Source organism: Ovis canadensis, chromosome 2 (genome assembly GCF_042477335.2).
Source record: "Ovis canadensis isolate MfBH-ARS-UI-01 breed Bighorn chromosome 2, ARS-UI_OviCan_v2, whole genome shotgun sequence".
NCBI lineage: Eukaryota > Metazoa > Chordata > Mammalia > Artiodactyla > Bovidae > Ovis > Ovis canadensis.
The window spans coordinates 13,018,918-13,043,467 of NC_091246.1; the positions used below are offsets into that span (position 1 = coordinate 13,018,918).

Consider the following 24,550-nt stretch of genomic DNA (forward strand, 5'->3'; position numbering starts at 1 on the left):
AGTAGTAATATTAACTACATTTATTGGGCAGCTCCTTTTTAATTAAAGATATTTCAGATATACTGAAAATTACAGTTCAGTTCAGTTCAGTCGCTCAGCCGTATCCGACTCTTTGCGACCCCATGAATTGCAGCACACCATGCCTCCCTGTCCATCACCAACTCCCGGAGTTCACACAGACTCGCATCCATCGAGTCAGTGATGCCATTAAATTACAAAGAATAATAAAAGTCATACACTCACCACAGTAGTGATCAATCCTTAGCCTTTTGCTATATTTGGTCCATATCTATCATTAAAAAAAAATAAACTCTGAAGATAGATCTGGAGTCCCTCCAGTAAGCGTACACACACACACATCCCTCTTCTTCCCTAATAGTAACCACTGTCTTGAAGTCGGTTTATAACTTTCTCATTCAGACTTTGCGTTACTACATATATGACTTCATAAACAATAAATATTATAGTTTTACATGTTACATAAGTAGTATCATACTATACATATAACCCTTTTGTATTTTGTTTTTCCTTTTGATACTGTATTATCAAGCTTGGTAATTTGCCTCTAGTTTGCTCATTTCAACTGCCAATTAGTATTCTATTGGATAATTATACCACAGTTTATTTTCCTAGTCACTTCTTCATGAACATGCAGAATGATGCTGTTGTGGAAATTCGTTATATTTGTCCTTGAACACCTGGCAGTCATCTCCCAGAATTCATACTAGAAGTGGACATACAGGGCTCTGAAAATGCAAACCCTCCACTTTGTTTGACATTGCCACATGGTTCGTGACACTCTTGTCAGTATTTGACATCATCGGATGTATTTTCCATTTGGAGGAGTTTAAGTGGCTTCTTGCATTCCCCAGAGACTGTATGGCGTGCTGATTGAGATCGAAGTCCTTCACCACCACTTAGTATCAAGAGGACTTGGGCAAATTAACCTCTCTGAGCCACGATTTACTCATTGTAACTGGGAATAATAATATTCTTCATCATTATAAGGATTGAATTAATGTATGTGGGGATTCCCAGGTGGTGTTAGTGGTAAAGACCCCACCTGCCAATGCAGGAAGACCGTAAGAGACACGAGTTCAGTCCCTGGGTCAGGAAGATCCCTTGGAGGAGGGCATGGCAACCCATTCCGGTATTCTTGCCTGGAGAATCCCATGGGCAGAGGAGTCTGGCAGGCTACAGTCCATGGGGTCGCAAAGAGTCAAACAAGCTAAAGCACCTTGGCATGGCATGTGTTAGTGTTTAGAAGAGCATGTGAACTTTTTATATTTTTCCTAGCACTTCGTGGTGAGAGAAAATGGCAGTGTGTGAATAATACTTCACCTTGACCAGAACTAATTTCTACTCTATTTTTACCACTGCAACATTTCAAGTATATGTTGTCTTCAGTTCAGTCGCTCAGTTGTGTCCAACTCTTTGCAACCCCATGAATCGCAGCACGCCAGGCCTCCCTGTCCATCACCATCTCCCGGAGTTCACTCAGACTCAGGTCTATCAAGTCGGTGATGCCATCCAGCCATCTCATCCTTTGTCGTCCCCTTCTCCTCCTGCCCCCAATCCCTCCCAGCATCAGAGGGATTGAATGAGTCAACTCTTCTCATGAGGTGGCCAAAGTACTGGAGTTTCAGCTTTAGCATCATTCCTTCCAAAGAAATCCCAGGGCTGATCTCCTTCAGAATGGACTGGTTGGATCTCCTTGTAGTCCAAGGGACTCTCAAGAGTCTTCTCCAACACCACAGTTCAAAAGCATTTAAATAGGTTTATTTGAATGAACTTTAAAAAGTAAGAGTTAAAGCACCATTTTAATGTGGAAAATGTGTTTCAGCATTTCAGGATTTTTAAAAAATTCAGTTAAACTGAAAAAAATGAAAAACAAAAGCAATTCACCCATTTTTCCCACCCCATGCCTCTGGCAACTGCCAGTCTGTTTTGTAGGCTGTGGGTGGGCATGGGTGGGTGTGTATATACATATGTATATTTAGATCCCACATACAAGAGAGCTCATATTAGCACCAAACTTTCCGGAGTCTTTCTAGACAGTGCTGCCGTTAATGGGAGACTGCTTCTGATGCCTTTCTGCAACTCTTCTAATTGTTACAACATTTTGTATTCTTTCAGGTGCCAGTGTGCAGCAGGCTTCACAGGGACACACTGTGAGCTGAACATCAACGAATGTCAGTCTAACCCCTGTAAAAATCAGGCCACCTGTGTGGATGAATTAAACTCCTACAGCTGTAAATGTCAGCCAGGATTTTCAGGCAGCAGGTGTGAAACAGGTATATGTGAGCTTCATGTTGTTAAGAACGATACCAGGTACAGTGATAACAACATCAATTTTTACCTGCACTAAGCACAATCTATATACCAAAGACTATGTGAAGCATTTTGTACTTATTTAATCTTCACAGCCATCCTGTAAACTGGGTCGTGTTATCTCCAGTAGCACAGAGGAGGGGAGGTCGAACATAGAGATGTAAGGGTGAAATGGAGAAAATCGAATTTAGCAGAACTCTTCACATTCTGCGTGTTTAGAAAGGACACTCGGATAAGTCACTTGATTGAGAAGGTCAGAGTCCGTGGATATGTTTGAGAATGCTAATCTGCTTTCTCAGAGCATAGGAGTCTTCTAGCTCTAGGACTTTTGTTCCGTTGACTGGGATATGCAGGACTGGGGCTCCTGAAATGGGGGAGAACCAGGGCCCTGAGCAGGAATGGAGTGTTGCCGTCTCAGTGGACCTCCACCCCCCTCTCTCCTGCCGTGTCGGTTACTCCACTCTCTCGAGTTATTCCCATCAGCCCACAGGTGCTTAGTCTCTCATCTTGGATGACTCCCCAGCCCCACCTCTCCTTCCAGCTATTCTGTTTCAAAGCTTCCTTTCACTGCTCAGTGCTTTTCCTGTCTTGGATATTCACTGTTGGTTTTATTTAAAACAGTTTGTTGAACAAAAAGGAAACAGACTCACAGATAAAGAGAACAAACTAGTGGGTACTAGTGGAAGGGGGAAGATGGGAGGGCAAGATGGCCATAGGGATAGAAGAGGGACAAATTACTATGAATAAAATGAATAGGCTACAGGGATAAGCATAGGAAAGACAGCCAGTGTTTTATAATAGCTATAAATGGAATATAACCTTTAAAATTGTGAGTCACTGTGTTGTACACCTGAAACTTATTTAATATTGTAAATCAGGTATATCTCAATTAAAAAAATAATAAAAGACATACAAAACACTAAAGAAGTAATATGTTATTTATTTCATAAGCAATATGTATTTAATTTTGAAATTGCTTCTCAGATTATCATATTTACTGAAATGAGCTTCTTTGACGATAGTATTGCATACTTGCTACTACCTTAGACAATTGAAAAATGCTTCACAAGTGCCATGATATTTTCTTTTTATTAAAGTGTAGTTGATTTACAATGTTTTGTTAGTTTCTGGTATACACAGAGTGGTTCAGTTATATATGTTTATATACACATGTATATATATCCTTTTTCATATTCTTTCTCCTATACTATATTGCAAGATATTGAATACAGCACCCTGTGCTAAACTTGTTCATTTTATGTACAGTAGTCTGTATCTCCTAATCCCAAACTCCTAATTTATCCCTTTACCCTCTTTGGTAACTATAAGCTTGTTTTCTACATCTGTTAGTCTCTTTCTGTTTTGTAAATAAGTTCATCTGTATCATTTTTTTTTAAGATTCTACAGATAAGTGATATCACGATATTTGTCTTTTTCCATATGACTGACTTCATCTAGTGTGATAATCTTTAGGTCCATCCATGTCGCTGCAAATGGCATTACTTCAATCATTACCAGGCTTCCCCGGTAGCTCAGAGGGTAAATCGTCTGCCTGCAATGCAGGAGACCCGGCTTTGATCCCTGGGTCGGGAAGACCCCTGGAGAAGGGAATGACAACCCACTCCAGTATTCTTGCCTGGAGAATCCCATGGATGAAGGAGCCTGGTAGGCTACAGTCCACAGGGTCGCAAAGAGTTGGACACGACTGAGTGACTTCACTTCACTTCATTCTTTTTATGGCTGAGTAAAAGTGAAAGAGGAGAGTGAAAAAGTTGGCTTAAAGCTCAACATTCAGAAAATGAAGATCATGGCATCTGGTCCCATCACTTCATGGGAAATAGACGGGGAAGCAGTGGAAACAATGTCAGACTTTATTTTGGGAGGCTCCAAAATCACTGCAGATGGTGACTGCAGCCATGAAATTAAAAGACACTTACTCCCTGGAAGAAAAGTTATGAGCAACCTAGATAGCATATTGAAAAGCAGACATTTCTTTACCAACCAAGGTCTGTCTAGTCAAGGCCATGGTTTTTCCAATGGTCATGTATGGATGTGAGAGTTAGACTGTGAAGAAAGGTGTGCACCGAAGAATTGATGCTTTTGAACTGTGGTGTTGGAGAAGACTCCTGAGAGTCCCTTGGACTGCAAGGAAATCCAACCAGTCCATTCTAAAGGAGATCAGTCTTGGGTGTTCTTTGGAAGGAATGATGCTAAAGCTAAAACTCCAGTACTTTGGCCACCTCATGTGAAGGGTTGACTCTTTGGAAAAGACTCTGATGCTGGGAGGGATTGGGGACAGGAGGAGAAGGGGACGACAGGGGATGAGATGGCTGGATGGTATCATGGACTCAATGGACCTGAATCTGAGTGAACTCCGGGAGTTGGTGATGGACAGGGAGGCCTGGTGTGCTGCGATTCATGGGGTCGCAAAGAGTCAGACGCGACTGAGCGACTGAACTGAACTGACCTGAGTATTCCATTTGTGTGTATATGTGTGTGTGCCACTGTGAACATTGAAGTACATGTATCTTTTACAATTAGAGTTTTCTTCAGACATATGCCCAGGAATGCGATTGCTGGGCTGGTTCTGTTTTCTGGTTTTTGAGGAAACCTCCATACTGTCTTCCATAGTAGCTGCACCAGTTTGCCTTCCCAACAGTAGAGGAGGATTCCCTTTTCTCTACACCCTCTCTAGCATTTATTATCTGTAGAAATTTTAGTGATGACTCTCCTGACCATGTGAGGTGATACCTCATGGTAGTTTTGATTTACATTTCTCTAATAATTGGTGGTGTTGAGCGTCTTTTCATGTGTCTCTTGGCCATCTGTGTGTCTTCTCATACTTTTCTTGTTTGTTGCAGAACAGTCTGCAGGCTTTAACCTGGATTTTGAAGTTTCTGGGATTTATGGTTACGTCATGCTGGATGGCGTGCTTCCGTCCCTCCATGCTGTGACCTGTGCATTCTGGATGAAATCGTCTGACGACATTAATTATGGGACGCCGATCTCCTATGCCCTGGAGAATGGCAGTGACAATACCTTCCTTCTAACCGATTATAACGGGTAAGCAGAGACATCAGGAAGGCCACGTTAGGACTTATCCTGGCACCGGGTTAGAACTGACATGGGTGGGGATGGAGCAGTAGGAGGGTCAAGTGTTCCAACAGGACAGCAAGGTGACGGTAGTCAAACAGAGCATCTGGACAGGTCCTATACGAAGGCAGCATTTCGGTGGTAGTACCTTATACATGGATTGTGTTTTGCTGTTTGCCAAATATTACCATCTGAGCCACCAGGGAAGCCCAGATATTTTCTTATGTATTATTTCATTTGAGCTTCACAAGGACTTGAGGAACTGATGCCCCTTAACAGGTAAAATGAATGAGAAGCTAAATGCTTTCCCTCCCAAATCTCACACCATGGGAGTGGCAGAACTGTCAAACCGACTGTTCAGACCAGTGCGCCTTTATTTGCATATCAGAGTGGCCAAAGGTCAGAGGATTTCCGTGGCACTGTTTGTCCTTGGAAGACCCTTGTATTGAATAAGAATCCATTTGAAATCTCCAGGGTGCAAGATGACATTTTTTTTTTAATGTCTTTTTGGATTAATTAGTTCCAGTTTGGGGCCCCATCCCTCTGGGCTGATAGGAAAGTCCGCTTCAGCTGTTTCTCTGATTTCTTTCACTGCTAGTGACTTCTTTCTAGTGACTGCTTCTCCTGTCTTAGATACTTATGAATCATCTAAAACCCACAGAGTTTTGCTAAAGAGCCACAGGCTCAGGCAGGACTTTGATCACTGGTTATCTGTCCACCCTGCCAATCACTGAGCTGTCTACTACGTCTGCCTCTGTGGTCCTTTGAGAACGTCTGCTGTTTGCCACGTGTGGAGTCCTTGGCAAGGCTGAGAGTTTATGCCTTTTGATTAAGAAAGAGTCTGTGGCACACCAGCCTTTTCCTCCCAGGTTCACTCAAACATGTGGCCTTTTGCTCTGAACAGGTTGCAGGCCTCAAGGACAACACATTGAGCTCTCTTTCCTTGCCTCAGTCCATGAGATTCTCACTGTTCTGGTGAAAATCTTTCCATCCTCAAACCCTGTCCTTCTTAGTGGACTGAACATTCAGAAACAAAATGTAAGAAATTTCAAAATCCTCCCCCGAGACAGATTGTATAGAAAGAGAAAATCTGTTGCCTGCTTAAGTTTGGGAAGGAAAAACAGTGGGGAAACAATTCGTGTTTTAGAAATATCTTTTCATAAACATCTTTGAATAGGGGTTTAGAAGATGCTGATACAGTTACTCAATGATTTCTTCTTTATCAGTTTCCCCTAATCTTTTCTTTTTCTCCGTTTGCTTTTGAAGATACTCCACTTTCCACTGCTTCTTAACTTGGGCATTTCTCTAAGCAACATGGTTGTAGGAACCCTTTTGTAGCTGGTTACCTCTGTTTAGTTCCAATTATTCTTTCCCTTGCATCAACATACTTCATCTGCCAAGTGGCTGTTCTGGCAACAGAGAGGTAGGATTGACTTCCTAGGACATCTCTGAAGTCTGTTCCAAGTTGTAGGAACATACGTCCTAGAGAAAAGAAACCAGACTGACATTTGTGCAACCCTCATTCCTTCCATTCTTGACTCATTCTCTCTAGAAGAGACAGTTGGTGAATTATCTCAAATTGGGCCAGTTTGTTTCAGCTTGTCCTAAGGCATTTTCCCTACCCCTCAGTGTTTAAGAAACACAAACCAGTTTTCAGTGAGCTACAGTACAGTAAAAGGTAATTAGTAATCAAATCTGCTTCTATGAAACAAAGGTTCAAATGGAGAAAAAGAGGTAATGGTTGTACCCAAAGTGCTTTACCCACAAAAAAGGAAGAAAGATAGCAACATGCCCCACATAAGGGATTACAACATATGACTGATGATTGTTTCCCTTGAATCTTTGTGCAGCTGGGTTCTTTATGTAAATGGCAAGGAAAAAATAACAGACTGTCCTTCTGTGAATGACGGTAATTGGCATCACATTACCATCACTTGGACGAGTACTGGTGGAGCCTGGAAAGTCTACATTGATGGGAAGTTATCCGACGGTGGCATGGGCCTCTCTATAGGATCACCCATCCCTGGTACGTCTTCGCAAACAGAATATACTTCCATTCGATGCTAGAGGCTGTGGTGCTTTGACGAACAGCAAGTTTGCTAAGTTCTCTCTCCCATTTACCACCTCCTGATTACCCAGACTGTGAATTATTAGAAGCTTTTCCTAGGTGAGCCGTGTGACTCTGTATAAGAAATGCCTTTGGGATCTAAAATAAGACTACCAAGATGCATGCTGAACTGACTGTGCGTGATTACTAAATTGTCTTCCAAGAAGGAGATGAATTGCTGGTGTTTTGTTTGTTGGTTTTGTCTGTTGTTTTTTTTTTTCTTTTTTTTTTTAGGTTTGGTTTGTGATCAGTATACACACTAAACAAGTAGATTCAGAATACAAGCTGGAGCACTGCTAATAGTTATCTATCTTTTATGCCCTTTTTCTCATAGAACTCAAACTCTCTTCTAAAAATACTTTTAAACAAATATTTAGAGAGTTGAGTTTTGAAGGAATGCAAAAGTATTAAGTGTTCCAGGGTTCTCAGCATTGTACCTGGCAGTAAGCCTGCTCTATCTAGGTTCTTCTGTGACGTATGTCATGTGAGGAGGAACAGCTGGAGGCTCCCTGTAGTAAATAAGGAAACATTAAAAGTGTTTCTGCAGGAAGTGGTGTTATCCTGTGAAGTGAAACACTGGGTTCCTTTTGTGTTTAAAGTGTTTTTAACTCTCCCTTCTCTGGGTGGTGAGATTGCAGGTGGGTTTTATATTTCTTGATCCTTTTCTGATATTTTTATAATGAGCATTTATTTCATTTATGGTAAAAAAAAAAGTTTCTATCTTAAAAGGATTGGAACAATAATAGTAGCTACCCACGGGGATGATTCTCTGACCACAGCAATAAGAATGAATTATAGTCCATAACTATTGCAGAACTCCATTTGACAGACCCTAGTGAGTGAATGACTGTGGTTTGAGTGACCAGATTTATTGAAGACTGTGTTAGGTGAGATAGAAATTCTTGGGAAAGGACCATTATTAGAGCAAGAATTAGGGGTAGAGGAAGATTCTGTATTTGGTTTTAGACATATTGAGTATGAATTTTAATCCCATGAATGTATGCAGCTAAAAACATAATTTATATCAAAATGACAGAATTGTCTTTTAGTGATAGGTTATGTTTGTCAAGAATTCAGCATGGTGAATGCTCTTACAGAGTCCTAGGGGGTGTGAAAATTGATCCAGACTTTCTGGGAAGCTATTTAGAAACACTCATCAACAGCTTTAGAGAAACTCTTTGCATGGAACCAACAATTCTCTACCAGGAATTAATCAAAAAGAAAGAATCAGTGATCTGAACAAATCTCTGCGTATCTATATATTTAGTTCAGCATTACCTTGGTACCAAGCCTGGAAACAACCCCAGTATCCATTAAGAAATAGTTGTTAACTTAGTTAATTAAGAAAATTATGGATTGTTGCACATTCGCATGATAACTCATGAAATGAAAATATGTTCAAGAAAAGCAAGCTTCCAACATCATGTGTAGTAGGATCCTATGCTGTGTGTTTTAAAATCTCTCTCATACACACATACTAAAAAATAATTTAAAAAACATATAATCTAGAAAGAAATATACAGAACTGTTAAATGATTTTTCCTGAGTAGGAGGAATTCTTTATACTTAATTTTTAAAAACGTTCTTCCATGTGTATGTATTTATTTTTAGTTATTAATTTTATAAGAGAAAGATATAGATTGGGAAATCATGAATGAGGGCTCTACAGACATGGATTGGCAAGAGATCACATGGGAGAATAAGTGAAGGAAGAAGAGAGGAAGCCAGGGTAGAATGCTGGGTGCATCGGAATCTAAGAGGCAGGTGGAGAAGGGAGACTGAGGATGAGTAGAAAGGCTCAAGGAGGACCAGGGCAGGATGCTGTCATGGAAACCAGCTGCAAGCAGGAGGGCTCCTGGCAGGAAACAAGCGACACACTCAAGAAGGATAACTGAAGAATTTCATGAAAGGACTGTTTTCAAAGATGTGGGCTTCCCAGGTAGTGGTAAAGAACCCGCCTGCCAATGCAGATAGACGTTAAGAGGCGCGGTTTCGATCCCTGGGTTGGGAAGATCCCTTGGAGTAGGAAACGGCAACCCACGCCAGTATTCTTGCCTGGCCAATCCTATGGATGGAGGAGCCTGGCAGGCTCTGGTCCATAGGGTCACAAAGAGAACACAATTGAAATGACTTAGCATGCTGTCCTGGGCAAGGTTAAGAACCAAAATGTGGTAGTAAAATACCCCATGACTAGAAGCGATGGAAAGTCACAAGAGATGTACATGAAGTGACAGAGAGTGGGAGCTGTCACCAGAATGTAGGTGAACCTGCAGTGATGGGGAGAAATCACCCAGCGGGAGCAACGATACAGGAGAGAGGAAAGCAGCCCCTTCCCTCTGTTGCCTGGGGGGAAGGTATCCAAGAAGTTAAACTTGTCTCTCATCCCACTTTCTTACCTCGGGCTGGTCTCTCCATTGGCCAGACAAAGAGGCCAGAGGACTGAAGAAACCAGGTGGTGTAGTCCATGGGTGTCAACCTTGTGGCCACAAAGCAGAGTGGAGAAAGGGGAAGGGTAGCTCTCGAGGGGTACAGACCTTCTAGAGTGCCAGGAAGGGCAGTTTAGTGGAATGAAATGCTTGCAAGAAACAAGTGATACAGAGAAGTCACCAGAGGTGAATATTGAAGAGTTTCCCTTGGATTGGGTCATTAAGCAGCCACTGGAATGAGAATGTTCCTTGAAATTGGTAATATAACTTTAAGCATTATAGGCTAAAGAATAAGATGATGAAGAGCCGCTACTGGTAATCTGTCATGGAGGGTAATTTCCGAGAGCAAAAGAGGCAAAGTAGGACTTAGCTACTTTGTTGACATAAAATATTATATGCATATATATGTATATATGTAGTTTGATAGTTAAATATTTATAAATCCAATCTTGTGTTCCAAATCCTCTTTGATTTTTCAGTTGCTATATAGAATGTCGAACTCATCTTACTGATAAATAATACAGTGAATGTAGATAATTTAGTTTCTCAATAATTTCCCCTGAAACATCTGTATAGGCTGTGCCTTCATTAAGTTAGCATTTTAGGAATAACAGCCGGGCCTCTCTTCTTCCTTTTTTCTCTCCTTTTCTAGGTGGTGGTGCATTGGTTATTGGGCAAGAACAAGATGAAAAAGGAGAGGGATTCAACCCAGCTGAGTCTTTTGTGGGCTCCATAAGCCAGCTCAACCTCTGGGACTATGTCCTGTCTCCACAGCAGGTCAATTCCATTTTCAGTGTATGACAGTAATGACATGCAAAGGTACAAACCTAGTACAAATGTGCACAGCCTAATGCTACCATATCTATGCCACCGCTGAGTTTTCAGAATATACCAGCAGTATCATTTGATGCTATGATAGTAGACTAAGCTAGGCAGAGGTTATTTACAGCGTCTTGGTGATGTTTTATATTTTTATTAGACATGACTGTGTAATAAAATCTTGTGATTTCAGAACTAGAAAGAATCATAGAGAAGAATATTTCCAATCCCTCTGACTCAAGAAGCAGAAATTTAGGGCTGGCACAAGATCACACATACAGAGTAACAGATGGGCTAGTGGTTAAAGCCAGCCTACAGTCCAGTGGCGTGGGTTCAAGTTCCAATTTCACCATGAACTCACTCTGATGATTTTGAACATGTTACCCCATCTCTCTATGCTTCAGTTTTCAAATCTATTAAAGATAAACAAATAGAATTGCATAGTGGAGTTTTGGCAGAATGGAACAAAATCCTGCATATAAGATTGAGGTATTGTTTGGCACACAGTAAGGGCTTGTCAGGCTTCCCCGGTAGCTCAGTGGTAAAGAACCCACCTGCCAATGCAGGAGCCGTGGGTTCGATCCCTGAGTCAGAAAGATCCCCAAGAGAAGGAAATGGCAACCCACTCCAGTATTCCTGCCTGGCAGGCTGCAGTCCATGGGGTTGCAAAGAGTTGGATACAACTTCGTGACTAAACAACAGCAAAAGTGCTTGATAGATGTTTACTCTTACTATTATTGTGGCAGAACTTGTCTGAACCTCAGCTTTCTCACCTCCAGATAGGAGATAGGAGGCCAGAGAGGAAGTGCCCCTCAACACCTTAACAAACTGCAAAGTTTAAGACAAGAAATTCTATATGTAGAATTTCAGAATTTCCAGTGACTATGAAATATTTGGTAAAAGGAATGGTGGGGGTAGAGGGGAGAGAGAGAAAAGGAAGAGAACTTTCCTTTGCCCCTGAAATCACACCCTACATCCAAAACTCTGCTTCCCGCCCCCCACCTCTCACTAGTCTGTGAATGTTTTCAGCAGGACCAGATTAAGATATAATAACTCTGTCTTCCAGAAACAAGTGAGGTTTGTCTAAAAGATGGATTTGTAAACTTTCAGGTGAATTCGCTGGCCACCTCATGCCCAGAGGAACTCAGTAAAGGAAACGTGCTAGCCTGGCCTGATTTCCTGTCGGGAATTGTGGGGAGAGTGAAGATCAATCCGAAGAGCATATTCTGTTCAGGTTATAGCTTGCTTCTTCTTTGGACTCTGCTGTCTCTTGATTACTCCGTTATTTTCTAGCAAAAGGAGACATTTGATTCTCCACTGGTCAAATAGTGTGTGCTAAATTGTGTGCACTTATCAGTCTGCTGTTTACCTAATAATTCATGTTTAGCCTACCTTATCTAAAGGGTCTGTTATTTTTTTTATATATATACTTAAATACCTTTGTATAACATGGTACAAAATAATTGTGCACAAAACTTGAACAAAGGTAAAATAAGAAAAGTAGGATGAGCAGAGGGATATGGTTAATTTTTTTAAATGCCCAGCAAAGTCCTGTCCCCCAGTTTGAGATGGGGTATTCTCTTGGCTCTGTAATTCCTAGCTATCATCCACGTGCAGGTAGCACAGAGGGAAAAGAAATAGATGTAATAATATACATACTGAGTGGTCAAACTCTGAATGGTCCCAGCTGCCTCCTAAAATTCAATATATAATATTTAAAGAAGTTTCTGAAGATATGCTAGAATTCATGGCTTTTGTTAACTCATAAGAACATTTTATTAATTCTGAAATGCTATTTGTATTTCAAAAATACCATTTTCATTAAAAATATTCAGCAGACTTCTGCTGAAAGAGGAAAAGTTGTTTGTTGACTCCAATAGTTTTTTTTTTCTAGAAATTTTGCATGCCAGAGATCTGGTTACACATTATCTTGTTTTAGTATCAATAGAGTGGCTCTTCAATGCTAGTACAATATATGATTTGAAACCCTTAACCTGGTGATGTTGCCTGTGTGTTTCTGACAAGCTCTGAACCAGTGTTTTTTGCCCTCAGATTGCCCATCTTTAGAAGGATCAGTACCTCATCTGCGAACTGCATCAAGAGACGTAAAGCCAGGCTCCAAAATCAGTCTGTTCTGTGATCCAGGCTTCCAGATGGTCGGGAACTCTGTGCAGTATTGCCTGAATCAAGGACAGTGGACACAACCATTGCCTCGCTGTGAACGTGAGCAGAGCCTTTATTGAAGGCATTTCAGTAGCTCTTGAAAATTACTGGAACCCTAAGAGCACTTTTTGAGGAATGCTAGATAAAAGTGAAGTATGGTGGATTCATGTCAATGTATGGCAAAACCAATACAGTATTGTAAAGTAATATAAAGTAAAAATAAAAATTAAAAACTAAAAAAAAAAAAGTGAAGTACTTCTTAACAGCCAATATAGCAGATACTCATTACTTTCTTTGTGTAATGAAGTGTGCTGGGCACCATGAGGGAGGTGGGAGATGAGGATACAGAGAGCCCACCACCCGTGAAGGCACCCAAGTGGCCCAAGGAAATGAATGGAGGAAAAGACAGATGTGAAGCCTGGAGCCCAGATGGGTCGTTGCTGGGTGGGAAAACAGGACTATATCTCTTTAAGTTGGATGCACCCATTCATTCATTTATTCAACTTTGAAAGCACCTAGTATGTGCTAGACACTGAACTAAGTTCTGGAGATACAGCAGTTGGGGAAAGTCTCTCTTCTTGTGGAGTTTACGTTGTAGTAGGAAAGGCAAGAAGTAACAAGTAACATTATTATTTACAGTAAGTAAGAAGAGCAAATGCCAGAATTAAAGGCTTTGAAGAAAACTAAAGTGGGGTGGTGCTGGTGGTGGTGTAGTTGCTCAGTTCTGTCTAACTCTTGGGACCCATGGACTGTAGCCCTCCCGGCTCCTCTGTCCATGGGGTTTCCCAGGCAAGAATACTGGAGTGGGTTGCCATTTCCTTCTCCAGGGGATCTTCCCAACCCAGGGATCAAACCTGTGTCTCCTGCATTGGAGAAAGGCTCTTTAGCGACTGAGCCACCAGGGGAAAAGCAGGATAGGGAGATATAAAGTGAGAGGGTTGGGTGGGAGCAGGACTGCTGTTGTAGACAGGGTGATTGGGGAAGTTGCTCCTTAACGTCTCTTTCCACCTGCTGCGTGTTTATCTGTTTATATATCTCTCTCTGACTAGACGCCACACTTTGTAAGGCAGGGATTTTGTCTGTTTGCTTCAACCTAAGCACCCAGACAATGTCTAGCAGGGAGTGGGGTCACCATTATTATTATTTTTTTTTAGTTTTATTTATTTGGCTGTGTTGGGTCTCAGTTGCGACACTTCAGATCTTTACTTGCGGCACGTGGGATTTGGTTCCCTGACCAGCAATGGAACCCAGGCCCGCTGCTTTGGGACGGGAAGTCTTAGCTACTGGACGACCAAGGAAGTCCCTCCATAAGTATTTTGTTAATGAATGAGTTGCATGCCCATTGTGAGCCAGACACTGTGCTTGATGCTCTGGGCTCAAGCGTGGCTGCAGCCTGCCACCACCCATGTAGTATTTTCAGTGTACTGTGTGTGTGCATTGAAGAGTTCATGCTTAACTCAACTACAGGTTTAATATAAATAAGATGTTCATTGAGTACTTTGCTCCTAAAGTAGTTGTCACATTCCAGGCATTAGCTGTGGGGTGCCACCCCCTTTGGAGCACGGCTTCTATTCAGCCGAGGACTTCCATGCTGGCAGCACAGTGACCTACCAGTGCAACAACGGTTACTATTTGTTGGGCGATTCAAGGATGTTCTGTACGGATAATGGGAGCTGGAATGGCATTTCGCCATCATGTCTTGGTGAGATGAATCTCGGCAATTACTGCATGCCTTTATTCTGACTCTGTGGGAGATAATTGTCCCAAATTCCTGAGGCTCTTGTGGCATGCCTTTGTTAATTTCATCTCATCCTAGTCAGCTCTGGGCAAGCCACAGTGACAAAGCAGCTGTCCATGGACATGCCAAACATGTTTTAAATTTTTACCAGGCCCAATATAAGAATATCTTTTTCTTTCTTTCTTCTACTTATCCACCTATAAACTGTGGAAATAGCTTTTATTGTAGATCTGCAATGTGATTATGACTATTACATCTAAACTTCATGAAAAATATACATAGTGTGATGTATTAAGTGATACATAATGATTTAAAAATTAAAAAAAAAATGTTTGCTCCATAAGACAAATCCATCAGCCTTATGGCCTGTAAACCGTCTCTATTTTAGATGTTGATGAATGTGCAGTTGGGTCAGACTGTAGTGAACATGCCTCCTGCCTGAATACAAATGGATCCTACGTCTGCTCGTGTATCCCGCCCTACACAGGGGATGGTAAAAACTGCGCAGGTAACTAGGCTATGTGTAATTGGGAAGTCTATTTCAATTGTTCAATTCAAGTGTATAGTTTAAATGTATTTCATATAAAAATAAGACAGTATTTTCAACTTCAAAGGGGGTATGGAGAAGAAAAATCATCTTTGAAAAGATACTTTAAACAGAGAAAGACAAATACATGATATTGCTTTACATGTGAAATCTAAAAAAAATGATAGACATTAACTTCTGTACAAAACAGAAGCAGACTCACAGACAGAGAAAACAAACTTATGGTTATCAAAGGGGAAAGTGGAAGGAGGGATTAATTAGGAATTTGGGATCAGCATATATATACTATAAATGCTATATGTAAAATAGATAATCAAAGGACCTACTGTATAACACAGGGAGCTATATTCAATATCCTATAATTATGTGTAATGGAAAAGAATCTGAAAAAGAATAGATACATATGTATAAGTGAATCATTTTGCTGTACATCTGAAGCTAACACAACATTGTAAATCAACTTATACTTCAGTAAAAAGTATTTAAAGATACACAAGCAACAGTTGGAGGTGCTTTAAACTAGCACTGTGCTTTTCCTAACTTCACAAATTCTCACATCCAAGTACTAACCAGGCCTGACCCTGCTTAGCTTCTGAGATCAGATGAGATCGGGCGTGGTCAGGGTGGTATGGCCATAGATCCCAATTTCTGAAAAACAAAACTGAGAGCCAACATTATCACCTGACTGTTGAAGAAATGTCTTCATAATAGAAGAATAATAGAGTGGGTCTGGAAATATAAGCGGTGGCCTCTGCTGCCTTCATTCAGAGCAAAGAGGTTACTTCATCACCTCTTCACTTTCAGAATCTTTCCTCTGCCTCAGCCACACAAAATTATATCATTGGGGGAAAAAAATAGACATCCTGCCTTACCACTTGCTTTACCTGTATTTTGTGATAAGGTCGATAATACTCAACCCATCAATGTCTTTCTATACTAATTGTGAGAAAGCAACCACTAGAAAAATTAGAACTTAATGAGGAATTCTCAGAATCGGTCTTATAATTGCATCTACTTTTTGTGAGGGTTCCATGTAAAGTCCAAAAGACCTTCAGAAAGATTGAATCAGTATATCTCCCTTTTTTGAGAATTTCAGTATTCGTATGCTTCCATTGTTCAGCTCTGCCCTAAATCTCCCTTTCTATAATTCCCCTTCCTAGAAGGGGTGACTGACCCTGGGTTTGCACATAGCAGACTTATGATCTGGGAGCTGTTTGAAAGGGGAGGCAGGGAACTTCCCTTCAGTGTGCTTTGCGGCTGCCTTTATATCGTCTTGAGAGAAAGTCAGTTGCACTTAAAAAGTGGTCATTTCGTTGGAAAAGACCCTGATGCTGGGAAAGATTGAAGGCAGGAGGAGAAGGGGACAGCAGAGGACGAGATGGTTGGATGGCATCACCGACTCAATGGACATGAGTTTGAGCAAGCTCCAGGAGATGGTGAAGGACAGGGAGGCCTGGCGTGCTGCAGTCCATGGGATCGCAAAGAGTTGGACACGACTGAGCGGCTGAACAACAACAAGTGAGGTTAGGAGGAGGAGGGGCTGAAGCCCTTCTGAGCCATGCCCTGGCACCACCACTAATTCCTCCCTAAACAGTTTCCTTTGGGGACAGAGACATTTTGTTTCTTTTTCTTATTCATTGCTGTTTCAAAATACTGTTTTACAAAAGCTTATTAAATCATCTGGTGTGTCCTTGGAATTCATGCCTTTCCCTTCAGGAGTTTTTTCTCCCTCCTTCAAGATTTAATTGGTACCTTAACTACAGTGGAATTCTTTTGCTATGAGACCTCATGTGGTTATGTGAAAGACCCTGTTGACCCACAAAAACTGTTTTCTCTCTTTCAAGAACCTATAAAATGCAAGACTCCAGGAAATCCAGAAAATGGCCACTCTTCTGGGGAGACTTACACCGTGGGTGCCGAGGTCACATTTTCATGTGAAGAAGGATACCAGCTGGTGGGGGTGGCCAGGATCACATGTTTGGAGTCTGGAGAATGGAGTCATCTGATACCATATTGTGAGGGTATGTTGAGTAAATTCCCCTGTGTTTATGGTATACAACAGTGCTAGAAAGTCAGGTGGAGAAATGCCAAGTGTGGTCCCAATATTTTTTATATTTTAAAGCCCCATATTGGACTGATATTTATTTTTGTAACAATTTTTTTGATGTGGTCCATTTTTAAAGTCTTTATTGAATTGGTTCCAGTTTTGTTTCTGTTGTTCATGTTCTGGTTTTTTGGCCACAAGGCATGTACATCTTAGCTCCCTGACCAGGGATCAAACCCATACCCCCTGCACTGGAAGGCAGAATCTGAACCACCAGACCAACAGGGAAGTCCCTAGGCTCATATTTAAACGTGACCAAAATCCTGGAGCTGCCCTTAAAGAGATTTTTACATATACTGGCTAAGAAAAGTAATGCCTGTTGGTTTTCCTCCTTTAAGCTGTTTCCTGTGGTGCACCAGCTCTCCCAGAAAACGGTGGCGTTGATGGATCTGCATTTACCTATGGCAATAAAGTAATATATAGGTGAGTGTCTAAGATTAACACTGCATCGTAGATGTTGTCAATAACATGTTGGCAGTGAAAGAATACTGGTAAAAAAAAAAAAAGAGTAATCCCTGAGGATGTTTTCAGATTAACATGGAATTAATTGAATTCTACATTTGGGCTTGGATCCAAAACTCCAGTTTATAAGCAAAAATATTCAGCAGCTTGTAGGGCCTTCTTTCATAGCATCTTAAGGACTTATTTTAGATAGGACCATCATCAAACCAGGAATTTGCTGTTTGCCACGAACAGACTCACAGACATGGAGAACAGGGGTGTGGTTATTCAAGGTGGGGGGCGGAGGAGAAGAGGGAAGGATTGAGAATTTGGGATGAGCTAGATGCAAACTATTATATATAGAATGGATAAATGAGTTCTTCCTGTATAGCATAGGGAACTATATTCAATATCCTATGATCAAATATAATGGAAAAGAATGTATAAAAGTCAAAAGTGAAAGTGAAGTCGCTTCAGTTGTGTCTGACTCTTTGTGACCCCGTAGACTGTAGCCTGCCAGGGTCCTCTGTCCATGGGATTTTCTGGGCAAGGATAATGGAATGGGTTGCCATTTCCTTCTCCAGGGGATCTTCCCGACCCAGGGATTGAACGTGGGTCTCCTGCACTGCAGGCAGACTCTTTACCATCTGAGCCACATATATATGAATATATGTATGTATGTATATGTATAACAGAATGTGTACCTACATATAACTGAATTAGTGTGCTGTGCAGCAGAAATTGACACAACATTGTAAATCAACTATACTTCAATTAAATTTTAAAGAGTAAACTTTCTGTTGGCAGATGCTAACCCATGACGCAAACTAGAGGCAAGTCAAATGCTTAAAATCCATCCTTCTATTTATTACCCAGCAGGGTCCCTGTGGGCAAGATGCATAGTATTCAATATTGAAAAATTTTTTTCAAAGACTTATTTCAGTAGGAAAAAAAATATTGTAGCAATATGTATAAATTCTTAGTCTTTTTGGAGGTTTTGGCACAGATGAAGTTATGCAGAATGAATTCTATTCTGTTATTTTCTTTTATCTTCTTTAGGTGTAATAAAGGATATACTCTGGAGGGTGAGAAAGAATCATCATGTCTTGCTAGTGGTTCTTGGAGTCATTCTCCTCCTGTGTGTGAACTGGTCAAGTGTTCTAGCCCCGAAGATGTAAATCATGGGAACTATATTTTGAGTGGGCTTACCTATCTTTCCACTGCATCATATTCATGTGATAATGGATACAGGTACAGTCCTAGACAGCAGCCCAGCTTCCTATAGTACCCCGTTACTCATTATTTACTCAATGGGTTTCACTTCCATGTGATTGGCTGGCTTTAAATACAAGTTTCTAAGTGTAAAAGATATTCTTAAACATGTTTGCTTCTTAAAGCTCAGCCTATAGTAAATGCTTAGGGAAATGTTCCATCTAACTTTGAGAGCTCCAGTTCAATACTATAAACATTTAGACACTAAACATGAAAGCCAAATATGTTTATGAAGCATAACATAACACCTAATAAAATGCTTTGATGATTTTTTTTTGGTAAACAAAACATTGCATAGAATATTGTTAAAAAAATCATGTCAAGATAAAGGCCTGGGTCTTTAATACTGTTAAGAGGTTAATTTGATTAATGTTGTGTGTGTGTGTGTGTGTGTGTTCAAAAAGAAGTGAAAGAGTCCGGCTGTGATCAAAAACTTGGCTAACAGATCGAGTGAACGGAAAATGGAGTGAGTTGTACAATCAAAATCTGGTTGGCAAGTGAGAGTGGCGAAGAGCTCCTAGATTTTTAAATTCAAAGGCAGACCAGAGGTCAGAGTGATGAACAGCACTGTTCAGATTCCCAGGCTCATGGCAAAGACGGTGCCCTTTGATTTGAATTACTCTGACTTCCTGGGTGTCTGTCTCCCTTATCACTGGACCCTAACCAGGCTAATACTGCTTCTTATCCAAGTAATCTGCTGATCCAAGGTTTGGAGTGCTTGACGTCACCAAGGAGCACATTAAACCATTTTATTTTATACCCCAGTTGTTGTTATGTTGTTTTAGCCTACTCATAGTTTTAAATGAATCTACAGCCAAACTCAGATTTTTGTTTTTATATAAAGCAATAAAATAGAAAATTCATGTGTTAAAATTTCCAAGTGGCTCCTGTTCTCTCCTAAGCCCTTCCTAGTTCGTCTCTAGAGCAGTAAGTCAATCGCCAGGGAAAGAAGTGGCTCCTTTCTTTCCTGTAGTTTGCAGGGCCCTTCCGTCATTGAATGCTCGGCCTCAGGCAGCTGGGATAGAGCGCCACCTACCTGCCATCTCGTCTCCTGTGGAGAGCCGCCGGCCATCAAAGATGCTGTCACCACCGGGAGTAACTTCACCTTCGGGAACACTGTCACTTACGCTTGCAGAGAAGGGTGAGTAAACCCGAGGAAGGAAAGGATTATTGGGAGACGGTGGTCCCAACTGCAGATGGACTCCATTGAACACTAAATTAAATTTCCTGGCAGCCAAAGCCAAAGAGAGCTTGATATTCTTTTCTTGTAAGAAAGGGAACATATTCTCCTGTAAAAATAGTGTTTTCCTGGAATTAAAGTAATTTATCAAATTGGGCCTTAAAGAATGGACATTGGGCAGTGCAGTGGAAAATATCTTGATACTTTAGTTATAGAGGCAAAAAGCACATTTAAATAAGCATTTGTGTCTTGTCCTCTGCAAAACCAAAGGTAAGACTTTAGGTCACAGCACAGAGATGGCCACGTCTGCATGAATTAAAGTTCAGGTTTTTACATTTTTACTACTCTCATTTCATTTAGAGATGTAAAAGCAAATAGGAAGCAGTTTACAAAGTGCTTTCCTACTCCTTGCCTCATTTTATCCCCGCAAAAACCATGTAGGACACAGAGAAAGGAAAGGTTCCCTCTGGGACAGTGATCTGCCTAAGGTCTCAGGCAGGGAGTAAAGAATTGAAGGATGATTAAATCCCAGATCATCTGGCATTTAATTGCTCATTTTTTCCTGTGCTTCCTCAATAAATGTTTTAGCAGTGATAGTTGATAGTGTTCACACTCCAGATTTACAGTTGCTTTTCATACAGTTGTAACAAGTGACAGCAGAGGGCTTGCCATTTTCTGCACGTGTGTCTCAGTTCTGTCATTTGCTTACTGTGTAGCCTTGGGAAAATGGTATAACCTCTCTGCACTGCTTGTACAAGTTCATTAAAGGGTCATACTCCTTATGGCCATTGTGAGGAATAAAATTATATGAGGCATGAACTAGCCAGAAGACAATATCTCAACAGACCCTGCCATTATTATGATGTCAGAAGAGAGGACAGAGTTTCTAGAACATGAATGTTGAAGTTCATTTCACTTAGATAAAAAGACCATCCCACTAATACAGGCCGCCAGAAGGTGGCGACAACATTTTCTTGCAAAAAGCTCTTGAGTGTCAAATACTCAAATAGTTGACAGAAACCCCAGATCTTAACATTTTAACCTAAGTGATCTTAACACTTGACAAGTGAAAAAAGAAATCTTGAATATTAAAATGTCAGTGTAGGAATTAGCTTTTCAAAACTTATTTTATTAAAGCATAGTTGATTTACAATGTTGCAATGTAAACAAATGTTACAATGATTTAACTTGTAGAAGTTAACTTTCCATGGCCTCATCTCTCCCCTGTGGATTGACTCATTTAAAAACTGCTTCCTAATGAACTGCATAGTACTATATAAGGTTAGTCATTTAAATGTTTGTGAAATCTTTTCAAATATGAATGTTTCAAATAATAACTAGATATTGACTACTTCTGGTTTTTTTTGATTACAAAAGTAACCTATTACCACTATATAAAATTAGAAAATAAAAATATATTTTTTTAAATTGCCCAAAGATAAATGCTGGTAATATTTTACTATATCTCCTGCTAGAACTTTGCCTTCACATATAGTTTTAAAGTTCATCTCTTATAAAAAGTCCCATATTTTCTTTTTTTCTGTATAAATCATTCATTTGTATTATAAGCAGAGTTTTGTATCCGCCTAATGTTAAATCTATATATTATGAAAAAAAAAGGATTTATTAAAAGACAAACTAGAGATAACATTGAAAATGATGATAAATCCCAGCCTTCGTAAAGGGTTTTGCATTCTTCAGAGGACTTTCCTGGGAATTATCTCAGGTGTTCCCTTCCACAAAGTGGGGGTTTTGGCTGAAGAAATATTATTCCCATTTTATAGTTAAAACAGAAGGTGTTGGGGCCATATTGGCATACAGACTCCTTCAGCTCTAAGCAAATAGACACTCTGTGGGAGATTTCTTCTCATTGGAAAGATGGAAACCAAGTCTGTCCATCTAAATGATATAGTTGTTAAAGGGCATGAGGCCATTTTTATTAAAGTGCTTTATATATGCGAGAAGCTCTATGGCTTTATCAGTATTTTCTGTATCGTTGTTGGGCATCCCTGGTGGCTCAGTGGTAAAGAATCTGCCTTGCAGTGCAGGAGATGTAGGTTTACACCCTGAATCGGGAAGACCCCTGGAGAAGGAAATGGCAACCCCCTCCAGTGTTCTTGCCTGGAAAATCCCATGGCCAGAGGAGCCTGGTGAGTCACAGTCCATGGGATTGCAAGAGTCGGACACAGCTGAGCACGCATGCACCTATCATCATTATCATTATGTAAAGAGATGACATTTTAATAATATAAGGGAAACTATCTCAACCAAATTAGTAGAAAGTACACGCAGTCACAAATCACTACCACCCATGTTTTTTTTTCTAAAAAAAAAATATTAATAGCTATTAAGAGATAGCTTTATGTTTTTGAAAGTAAAACTCAATGCGAGGAAGAACAGTTTTGCCACTTTACACATATTTACTCATCTTTAGAGTGTCATGAGGGTGGCTAGCCTGGAGAGCTTTTGTTTTATTCCTTTTTTCTGGGCAAATGTCTAATGAAACATTTAAATATATAAAGGAGCACAGAGCCAAATTAAATAATCTCTATTAAAATTACCTGTGTATCCATTGCTGACATAAAAGAGCATGTTAAATTTTTGCCATAGTTATTGCAGATTTCTTTCTATAAAAAGACATATAATATTACAAAGATAACTGGAAGCCATTCTCACCACCTACTCTTTCCAAAGTAAATGTGTATCTTTTCTGTATTATATAAATAGGTCCTCATTAATATTCTGTTGATTTATGTGTTTTAATTTTTGTGTATGTTGCTTCATATTCTGAGTATCATTTTGAGGCTTGATTTTCATTTAATATCAAATTTTTTATATTTATCTCTTGATACATTGGAAAAATCCCTGATGCTGGGGAAGAGTGACAGCTATTAGAGAAGGGGGCGGTAGAGAATGAGATGGTTAGATAGTATCACCTACTCAATGGACATGAATTTGGGCACAGTCTGGGAGATAGTGAGGGATGGGCAAGCCTGGCATGCTGCATAGTCCATGGGGTTGAAAAGAGACATGATTTAGAGGCTGAGCCTAATGTGTAACTCTTGACACATATAAATCAACAGAATTCATTTTAATTGCAGAATTCACTTTAATTTCCTTGTAAGAATGAGCAATCTCTAAATTACCCATTTCCCTACTGGTAGAGGGTTAATTGATTTCCACTTTATTTGCTCACACAACGGTGCTGATGTAAACTTCCTTGTACAGGTCTCCTGGTCCATAAAAGGAAGTATACCTCTGGCCTATAAGAGTTGGAATTATCGGGTCAGGGAAATTGCTTTTTCCATCCCCCTCCTTCCTTTTGGGTTTAATGCTTCTGATTCCTGAAGTACGTCTTTTATATTCTTCTTTTGGCATGTACTTCAGACAATCTTTGTCTGAAAATAATAGTATTTTACCCTTGCTCTTGAATTATAATTTAGCTGGGTATGCATGCGTGCACTCCAAATTTCTTCAATCATGTCCAGCCGTTTGCAACTTACGGACTGTATCTCACCAGGCTCCTCTGTCCTTGGGAGTCTCCAGGCAAGAACACTGGAATGGGTGGCCATTTCCTTCTCCAGGGGATCTTCCCTACCCAGGGATCGAACCTGCATCTCTCTTACATCTCCTGCATCAGCAGGCATGTTCTTTACCACTCCTGCCACCTGGGAAGCCTCCAGCTGTATATGCAAGTCTACATTAATAGTTTTCTTACATAAACATTTTTGAAGATGTTATTCCATTGTCCCATGACTTTGAGTATTTCTGTTGAAGATTCCATCAATCTAATTTAGTGATCCTTAATCAGGAGCAGTATTGCCCTTCAGGAGCATTAGATAAAGTCTGAAGATGTTTTGATGTCCCACTTGAGGGAAAGATGCTATTTAGCAGTGAGCAGATATACTCTGCCGCTGCTGCTGCTAAGTCACTTCAGTCGTGTCCGACTCTGACCCCATAGACGGCAGCCCACCAGGCTCCCCCGTCCCTGGGATTCTCCAGGCAAGAACACTGGAGTGGGTTGCCATTTCCTTCTCCAATGCATGAAAGTGAAAAGTGAAAGTGAAGTCAGTCAGTTGTGTCCGACTCTTTGCGACCCCATGGACTGCAGCCTACCAGGCTCCTCCATCCATGGGATTTTCCAGGCAAAAGTACTGGAGCGGGGTGCCATCGCCTTCTCTGAGATATACTCTGGGGATGCTGCTAAAACATACTACAGTGCACAAGACAGACCCCCACAAAAAAGATTTGTCTGGTCCAAAATGTCGATAGTGCTGAGGTTGAGAAAATGGTTGAATTGTTCCTTTGAACACAGTGTGTTTTCCCTTT

The 24,550-nt window shown here is 40.6% G+C and overlaps 1 protein-coding gene across 3 annotated transcripts in view; it reads left to right on the forward strand.

Moving 5' to 3' along the window:
- The window catches only part of SVEP1 (sushi, von Willebrand factor type A, EGF and pentraxin domain containing 1), a 200,698-nt gene that overhangs the window by 133,370 nt on the left and 42,778 nt on the right, over positions 1-24,550 (forward strand). For all 3 annotated transcript variants that reach the window (XR_011254209.1, XM_069575440.1, XM_069575441.1), the window contains 12 exons: positions 2,137-2,294; positions 5,193-5,394; positions 7,275-7,450; positions 10,610-10,734; positions 11,887-12,010; positions 12,829-12,999; positions 14,468-14,641; positions 15,066-15,185; positions 17,069-17,245; positions 17,667-17,751; positions 18,829-19,020; positions 20,015-20,182. Coding sequence is in view for 2 of the 3 variants with exons in the window: in XM_069575440.1 (XP_069431541.1) it covers positions 2,137-2,294; positions 5,193-5,394; positions 7,275-7,450; positions 10,610-10,734; positions 11,887-12,010; positions 12,829-12,999; positions 14,468-14,641; positions 15,066-15,185; positions 17,069-17,245; positions 17,667-17,751; positions 18,829-19,020; positions 20,015-20,182 (1,872 nt within the window). In the remaining variant the exon portion in view is untranslated. The remainder of the gene's footprint in view (positions 1-2,136; positions 2,295-5,192; positions 5,395-7,274; positions 7,451-10,609; positions 10,735-11,886; positions 12,011-12,828; positions 13,000-14,467; positions 14,642-15,065; positions 15,186-17,068; positions 17,246-17,666; positions 17,752-18,828; positions 19,021-20,014; positions 20,183-24,550) is intronic.